The sequence below is a fragment of the Ostrinia furnacalis genome, unplaced genomic scaffold (genome assembly GCF_004193835.3).
Source record: "Ostrinia furnacalis isolate ACB-3 unplaced genomic scaffold, ASM419383v2 OfSCF7604, whole genome shotgun sequence".
NCBI classification, from domain to species: Eukaryota; Metazoa; Arthropoda; class Insecta; order Lepidoptera; family Crambidae; genus Ostrinia; species Ostrinia furnacalis.
In genome coordinates, this window is record NW_021137843.1 from 888,495 (window position 1) to 897,924 (window position 9,430).

General features: G+C 40.8%; 1 protein-coding gene and 1 non-coding gene across 2 annotated transcripts; one reads left to right on the top strand and one right to left on the bottom strand.

Annotated features, from left to right (window-relative positions):
• Positions 1–837: 837 nt before the first annotated feature.
• TRNAR-ACG (transfer RNA arginine (anticodon ACG)) lies at positions 838–910 on the top strand. Its single transcript has one exon. It is a non-coding gene; the product is annotated as a tRNA-Arg (tRNA).
• Positions 911–1,761: 851 nt separating this feature from the next.
• Positions 1,762–7,896, bottom strand: emc (Basic helix-loop-helix domain-containing extra-macrochaetae). The gene is made up of 2 exons (XM_028322184.1): positions 6,942–7,896; positions 1,762–2,933 (listed from the first exon to the last, which is right to left on the bottom strand). The coding sequence occupies exons 1-2, from the start codon at positions 7,326–7,328 to the stop codon at positions 2,892–2,894; spliced, it is 429 nt and encodes a 142-aa protein (XP_028177985.1). The 5' UTR covers positions 7,329–7,896; the 3' UTR covers positions 1,762–2,891.
• Between the last annotated feature and the right edge of the window lie 1,534 nt (positions 7,897–9,430).

The following is a 9,430-nucleotide window of genomic DNA, read 5'->3' on the forward strand; positions in this document are numbered from 1 at the left end:
TTATTTTCTTGTTTTATGAAGCCAACTTTGGAGAAAGTTTTCGTACTTTTGGTATTGTATTGGTATAGGCAACATGATTTCTAATAACTATTTTATTTATTTATTTACTTTTTTCAGCCAATTTAACTAGCCAGTTCAGCCAATGCTTTGCTCGAAAAACTTTTTTTTCTTTTTTTTTTATGGTGGCCTGTCCACAGTAAAAAGGCTGAAACAAAAAATTACTTCGTATAGGATGTGGCGGTCAGCCTAATGCCTCGTAATGGGAGGCTGTGATAAGGCGAGGCCACACGTGCACCAAAAGCGAAGGTCGCGTGCACACCTGTGTACACCAATCTCGATGTCGACTCGTTATCGCGTTCGTTAAGATGCCGGGTCGGTATTTGTGCTGAGCTGTGCTGTGACGTTATGGTAATAATTCTAAAATATTTACACAAATAGGTACGTCACATAAATAAATATGTAGGATTAATATGAAAGATATTTTCATCATTTGGATATTTACTATATTAATATTTGCGTCTTCTGTTTGTCAGGCTCATGTTCAAGTTTGTTCTTATGTCATTAAACTTTACATTTAATTTTTTTAATCTTTTTTTAATTTGAATCATTCGTACATAATAACTTTCACCCGACTGAAAAAAAAATGTTATTTTTTCAGTCGGGTCAAATTACGCATTTGGTTACCTACAGTGGTTATAAACAGCGACTTGTTGTTACTACATAACTAAACGTGTTGTGTGACTTGTAGGTATGATATCAAAAAATGTTTTCAGTTTACCTTTGCCTGAAAAAATCTCGTTGGGAACGGACATCCTAATTTCGGCGCCTGTTACAACTGGCCCTGTGGCGCAACGGATAACGCGTCTGACTACGGATCAGAAGATTCCAGGTTCGAATCCTGGCAGGGTCGCGGAAATTATTTTTGCAATTTCAATATTATTTTCTTATTTGTGCCATGTGACATTTATTTGTTCACCAATTAGTAATTAGTCGTATTGTACAGCATGACGATATTGAGCTAATGTTTGCGAACAAGCGCTCATAATATAATTTAGTGATGGTAGCGTTATTCACTCAATAGTTTACCTTATTTCTTGAAATATAGGGTGTATAGTTATATCATCAGAGTACGAATTTGTGTTCAAGTGAATATGGTCTCTATGTTTTGACTACAGAATTCAAAGATGTTTGCCGGCGATTGTTGAACAATAAAGTACACACACAGCTGACCAAATATTGTACTCGCGATAATTGGCCGTGTGACGTAATCGCGTGATCTTGTGAAGCTCACATAAGACTAGGTTTTTCGATAAATTCCATGTCACAGATAGAAGAATCAAGAAAATATGAAATTATATTCAGATTGTGTCAGATTAGAGGTTAGGTAGAGCCAGCATCGAATGTTATACACATTTGAATCCGTTCCATGATGAGCTGGATCTCATTTTAAATAAAATTAATTATGCTGAATTGCTGACTAGGTATTGCTTGTGAGTCAGACTAATAAAGTCCTTGTGTAGTACGTGTGATTAATTTAATTTTCTTGCTGTACTCTATAATAATTTTTTTTACGTGCATGCACTTGCACTCATATTTTGTTGTTTCTCTGCTTATGTTCAATTGCTTAATCATTCTGGGATAATTTTAACTATGTAGAGACTTACAGATTTTTAAAACTGCATATTTTTATGATAAATTCACTGATAATTATAATTGAACAATTAGGGTAAAGGTATTTAGGATAGAAATGAAATTTCGGAATAGTGTCAATATTTTTTTATTTTCTGTTTCATTGATTTATCGGTAGATACTTATCGAAAAAATCAGTGCGTAGTTAACAACTAAATAAAAGGAAAACATGGACGAATAAATTGTGAATCTTAGTTATCAAACTGATACAATTTGTGACGTATCGGAACTTTACTGGGAAGGTTGTGTCTGTGTGCGCGCTGCACACAGGCACATACCACTGTATACATCTATCTCTACACAATTTGTTCCACCACTACGGCCACACTGGCCACCACCTCTAAAACTATAACAGTCTATTTTAAATTATAATACACCATAAGTAATAAGAATTAATAAGATAATTAAAGCATCTTCACCTTATATTCAAAATAAATCATGAAAGTTTTTCAAATCGATAATTTTTCGCTATTTTTTTTATAAACTTTCTTTTATTACATACACTATTTACAAAATATAGTTTTGTGCTAACGCAAAATATAAATTAATAATAAAAATTGCGTTATGCTCTTAGAAAGTATTCTTCATAAACTAATAGAAACAAAATCGCCATGCAAAATCACACTCTTGAAATCATAACTTAGAAATAATAAAATTATTAACGTAAATCAACTTAGAATTGATTCACTTCTTTGATATAATTGGAAGCATCGTTTTATAATAAAATATCTAAAAACAGAATTTCGTCGTAATTATAAATTTCTTTTTTAAGACTGTTTTATGATACGATACAGAATAAAAACAGCTGAGATTGGAAAGGAAACCAGTTGATTACTTTAAGGATCTGTTAAGCTGCCTTTAGGTGTTACACAAACCACTCAACATACCTATTTACAAACGTGAAAATGTACATACATCGGTCTAATAATAATTAGTAAAGCTTTTTACATAAAAATATAACAAAACAGTTCGCCTCGTCGTGACGACGGCGATTGCATTGCAATGCACTTAGTCTTCAGCGTAATGCCACCAAACAATAATATAATATTAAAGTAGTTTACTGATCGTAACGAGATCGCACATAGGATATCATCGCGAGATGATGTTCACTGGAACTGATGCCGGGCCGCCCGCCGCGGGGAGCCGCCTCGAGGTATCTTACTTTACCATAAATTAATTGTCCCTTAAAACCTACGCATCACTTAGCACGACGGCCTGTCCGGCTGGTTCTGCTTTTCGGGCGTCTGCAACAAAACAAACAAACTCATAAGTTTTGGCATTCGTAAAACACAGAAGTGGGTGTATCAATTCATTAATGAAGGGTTTGGTTGATAAGGGAACAGAAGGTGAACCCATGTAATCGGTAAAGAGGGTGCAGCTACCAATCATTGCACAGATGCGCGCGCACATGTCGAGCAAGACATGTTCATATTAATTTAGAGTAATGATATTAAATGTCAGCATGTTGATTTTAGCCAATAAAGATAATACCGTTCTATGTTTTTTAGGTGTCATGATCATTAAAGTTATTGGCCGTGGTAATTTTGCTGCTGCTGCAAGTGATTGGGTCAAATAGAGTATCGGGTGGCACACGCGCATCCCGCCCGCGTCCGGCCATCTGTCACCACATATGCGCTTTGTTTCGACAATGTTTTAATTCATTAGTGCCCGGACAATGGGCCGGTTATTCCGCCACCCTAAACGAGTGAACGGGTGACACCGTCGCCTGAGTGATTGCTTCATTAGCGTCAGCACGGCGGAGTCAGTTGCTGCAACTACGGGTGGATGTTTACAGAAGGCACTTCGGCAGTTTCAGTATAGCTTTCTGAGTATCAGCGAGTGTTGGATTACCGCTTCCCGTCCGCGCACATCCGCGCACAGCTGAGCGGCCGCACGTGGCCACACCCTATTTACGGACACATACCGAAGGGAGAGCACACATGTCCCGAACGGATCGGGACTTTGCGAGAGCGCACACGTGAAATCCCTTTATGAGAGAAGCATTGTCGTTGGATAATGAATAGGTATGTTCATCGCATTTATTTAGCTATCCGGCCACCGGCACCGTCACGTGTGCTCACACGCAGCTGCGAGCGACCGTTACCCGCACAATGCCCTCGATCGATCCGTCGCCGATGGAATCCAAGCTATCGGCGAAATCGATGCACGTGTGCAGAGGTTTGCCGAGACATTTCGCGGTTCGGAGGCATTGTCTCCGCCGCCCGCTGTTTATTGCTTCGGAGAAGCGTAAGGTGCTCGTAAAACTTTCACGTACGCGATTTATGCTCGAAGTACGAAGACAAAGATATTCAGAGGAGTGAGCGAGCGTGGGCGCGGACACCTGGCGACTCGTTAGCGTCGTGGCTTGTACCGGCCGCGTGGGCGCGCTCCTCCGGCGCTCAGCTAGGGAAGGATGATTTACCTGGCTTCGATCTGTTCAAAGTTCAGCTGGTGAACGAACATATTGAACTCCAAAACTCATTAATAATGTTTGGTAATAGAGGAAATATTCGGAGGCCAGTTAACAGTATCCGAGGGTCCTAATTGATTGTGAAAGGCACCATGAGGGCCAGTAATTGGATGACTAAGTGATATTGACGTGTTGTAACGAAGTTAAGATCAAGAATGTAAGACTTTTTCTCAGCAAACAATATCAATAATTCATATTGATATAGACAAAAGACTGCCGACTACAGCCTAGAGCAATGAATAGGGTGGAGTTTTTGATAGGGTATAAATGAATGGGGGTGCAACCGCGACGGATTACATGCCTAGCGTGCTTATTATGATACTTAACAGCTTATTATGGTCGGAGCGAAAAGTCAAACAGCACTCCACAGTCGTGCGGGCGCTGACATTTATCACTGAAGGTGAAAGGGCGAGCAGAGTAATAAAGTTCGGAGTGAAGTCGTGGTTTACTTCGATTAAACGCGACAAAGGAGTAAAAGTACGTTCGAACGGCGAGCATGTTTGCGATAGGTCTCACGACCTCGTAAGCGCCCGCGGCAAGCAGCTGCGGGCCACAATTACGGCCGCGATAGAGGTGGCGTATGCTCGTGACGGAGGTTTGTGGCACAGCCGATGGCCCGCCAGATACCGCCGTGAAATGCCGCCTCACGACGCGCACGCGGGCCTCCAATATCGCCACGATCGCCTCCAGCCGAAACCTCTTTATAACTTCAAACTATCTCACGAAACCGCCCGGCGCCGAATATCCCCGAGATTAACGGAAAGTCAACAAATTCTAATGTCCTTGCGAGAACGAATGCTTCGCGGTTGTGAGTCAGGAATGCGGTCCGATTAGTCAACATTCCAATAGTTCCTATATTGTTTGTGGGTGTTGTATTAGTAAATATCGGCGGGTATCACGATACCGCCGGCGCCCGGGGCAATTAAACAGCGTGTTGCTTGTCTGAATAGTAATTCATTGGACTCGTCAGACGTGTAGTGGAGATGATGGAGCAAAAACAAAACTTTTGATTTAATTAGATAATGATATGCAGATTGGTGATAGATTTAGAGCCAAATCTTTAGCTGAGGAATATAATAGACGTATTGATATACATTCTTACACAAATTGTTTAATGTATTAAACTGTAGCAGATAAAAGTTATGCAGTAATTAAAATTGCTGAAAAAGTGGTTTTACATCTCGGCACTCTGTGCACCAAACAACTTTTAAATTGCTTTTTAGTTGCTCTGTTGAATAGACAATATATGCAGCCAGGTCTGCCAGATTTGTTATAAACGTCTCATTATTTTATGTGGCGGCCATTTCGATCTTAACACTCTGCTGCTGTAAATTCAGCAAGGCACATTGTGTCTCCTAAATCACGCTTGTTTTGAACATTTCCCTCGGTTCCAACAACTGGCAGTGATTAAAATTTACGTGGCGCGACCAAGTATTAACGAGCGCGCATTGCGCCTGAGGCTCGTAATCGCAGCCGTACGAATAAATCCTTAGCGATGCACCTGCCGCGGACGCAGACACAAGACAAACGTTGCATTTAGGTTTGCCTTGGGAGAGCGCGAGAGACGGCAGAAGACAAGGAATCTCGGAGTGGAAACCAACAAACGACAATCACGCAGGTGTCAACCGGAATGTTAAACGAGCCAATATAAATATGTGTTAAATATTCAGATTGTGTGTCAGTACACGGTCGTTTACGCGGCGCCGGCGCAGGTGGCCGCGCTTCAAGGCTGAAATTCAAAACAGCCGTCATGCATGCGTGAACAGCGGTTTAGATTGCGACTGCGCATTTACCGATTCTACGATTTCATAACGTACCTACTCAGTTTAGCGCCGTAAACGAAACGGTATCAGAATAACTGAGTGAACATTGTTGTGGTGTTTACAATGGGATTGTTTGGGCAACATGTTTATAGTTACGCATTGGTTTAAGTCTACCCACACAACACAGACTATTCAATAAGTGGTATACTTTCTTGATTTATTAAGTAGGTCCGTTTAATTCTTTCAGTTCTCTTCCCTAAGCAATTCGTAAGGTAAGGAAGGTAATGTTTGTGATATAATTAAAGTTATAGATACAGGATTCTTCAATGATGAGGGACAAAACCGGTATGATAAGAGATATTCAGGGCTGGATAAGTAGTGAGCAGGCTTTGTAGGTCGGGGTCGGCTAATTGCACGATTGTTTACCGAGCTATTAGTGCGGCGCGTTGTGAAACTCGCCATCTCCGCTTTTACCTTCCCGCTTGCGAAACATGCAGGTGCGCGACGCAAAAACACCGACGCAACCGATTTCATTTACTTTTTATGCAACAGTGTCTATCTCGCATGACACGGCTTTTTGAAGTGGTATTGTGTTTATGGGAGCTTCATCATTTCCCAGTGTACAAATCTAGACTCGTATTATGAATGGAAAGTTTGTGAGGATGGATATTGTTACTCCTTAAACTGGTGGAAACTCTACAACTGAAAAAAGTCTTTAGACACCCATGCAAATGAATTTGCATAGTGGCTATGAAAGCGGGTTTGAAAACAGGATAATAGTTTCATGTAAAATTAAGATAGAACTTAATTTATTTTGTGCTACCTTTATGAAACTTATGACGAGTAGGTTACCTACTGTTATTATTTAAGGACTGAGTTGATTTTCTTTACTTGCGATTTGTTAATGAATGTTTGATGTTTCTGTTTTTGGAACATCTTGGCAATGATTGATTCTGCACCCTTTTATGGACTCAAACTAACAACTATAAAACGAATGGGAAGTGGAAATAGAGACTCACCGTGTGATGTCTGTGTTCCTGGCTGGAGGTTGTGTTGCGGAGGATGGTGTTGGGCGCCGCGCGCTGGCTGAGCGGCCGGCGCCGGCGGCGCTCCGTGGGCGCCAGCGCCAGCGGCGGCGACGCCAGCGCGCCCTCCGCGTCGAACTGGCCCACCGCCGGGTGGTTCTCCAGCGCCGACTGCAGGTCGCAGATGTAGTCGATCACGTGCTGGATCACCTCCAGCTTCGAGATCTTCCGGTGCTTCGGCATGAACGGCACCAAGTCCTGCAGCTTCGACAAGTACATCTGGATCTCCGCGTTCTCCATGTCCCGGTGCCGCTCCACTCGGCCGCTGGCGATGGCCGGGACCGAGGCGCCGGTCGCGCACACTGCTGTTATCGCTTTCATCGTGAGTTCACTAACACGTAATACACTGGGCTAGACGGACGTGCGTTTACCGCGGGTCGCGAGCGAGGAATGAGGAGATGCGCGTAGCCGCGTAGTATTTATGGGCACGGGTGGGGCGCGGGGCGGCGCCGGGCGGCCCAATGGGCGCGCGGGGCGGGGGCGGCGAAGCCTGATTTTTCCCATGGCGTCGGGCGCCGCGTCTGCCTGCGCTGGGCGGCCCTGACTAAGGCCGTTGCGCTCATGACATGCACTTTGTCCTGTCTGTTATGTTGTTTATTTCTGGTCCCATTATTGTATTGTTTATGCTTTAGTACTTTGAGTACAAAATATTTTTAATGTCGCCCGCTATCATTGTAAGTGTGCACAAACGCACCTTACAAAAATATAAATTCTTTTGTTCTTTTTCATTTTGTTACAATTTACTCAGTGCGAGTGTATTTTTATTTAAATAAGATGCACGGCGTTAATTTCAATGTTTTCTCTGCTCTTGTTTGCATTCTTTGTGTTTTTTGGCACACGTATCAATGTCCTAGACGGCCGGTGCATTCAGTACAGACCTAATTTATTGAAGATATCAGTATAAGTGCAAATGTTCTGAAAGTAATCCGGCACTTGTAAGCTCTACATTTTAATCTTATCAATGATTAAGACTGACGTGTATATCTTTATGTTGTGTATTTATACGTGCACGTGGATTTTATGACGAATTATCGCAATTTGTTCTAAAGACGGCCACCTGGTTGTATATTTTAATCTTGGATACGATGACGATAAGGTTTCCAGTGTTTTACCTGTATGCTGTTTATATAAACTAGATGTACGTAGAGCTAAATCACCCGAACTTATTGAGGCTCTAGAAATAAGGAGGCTTGCTTTAAAATCATTGCCTGCAACTTTTATTTTATTAAGGCCTACATAATTTGTCTAAATATTGGATTTAATTTACATTATTTTTCTTTCTCTTCAATAAATTTTCGCAACTGGTGGTGCTAAACGTCTCTAATTCGATTCGGTATTTATAATTGGGTAAAGTTTTTTAAGGATATGGGCAAAGGCTCCAGGACCGAGGAGGTAAGGGGGGGGGGTGTATTGTACCGAACAATAGCCGTACGTGACGGCATCCACTTGTCGCGGTCACACGACAGGTCCGGAGGCTGCGAAAAATAGCCCCGTATGAATTGGGCGGTGTGAGCGAGTTTATGAAAGCCTTTTGAATATTAATTGATTCATTAAATCTAAATGCCTTATGGAATTATGTTTTTTTTTAAATGGAGACATCAATCCTGCAAGAAAGTGCTAATAATTGACAATATGAATAATCGTTTAAATGAACTACGACGCTTGGGATTTACTAACATAGGCGTATTTAAAGTTTTATTAAGTTAAATAGTTGAGCATTAAGCTAGTAAATGAAATTAATGAGATAATCAATAAGTTACACGCAGTGATGGATGATATATTGTTTGTCAATAAAATTTTGATAACCATGAAAACCGTGACAGTATCTAATCAGGAGTAAATTACGCAGTAAATATAAAAATATTTAAATAATTTATTAATGCGTGAAATACGTCTTCATTGAGATAATATATCAATATGATATAAAACAAAATGTTTATCTGTAGCTGCCGGTGGCATAAACATTTTGTATTTTTACAACCCTTGATATCAAGGGTTTTTTTATCCAAAGTAATTAATTGTTATTACCTACAATCAATACATAATTTCATGTTAGATTAGTTTCCGGATTTACCTACCTATTAGTAGGGCTTAAGCATAACGTAATGTTGAGGTATAACTAAGTAATGTAATAAAGTAAGAACATTGCGGTACGAAACATGGGTAGAGTTCAATCGAATACAAAACTGAATCTATAGAGTTGCAAATTAAGTTGTTAAAGATTTTGATTATAGGTAGTATCTTAATACTTTTTCGTCAAATAAGAACTAGTCCTGCAAAGTAATATTGTGTATTATTACAATTAAGTTTTACGTGTTAGTGAGGTATTGTAACGCTACCTGTAGGCCAAGTTGTCGTAAATCAAGCGCGAAGGTAGAGTCATACATACATAATATCACACGTGTTATGTGATTTGTATTGAT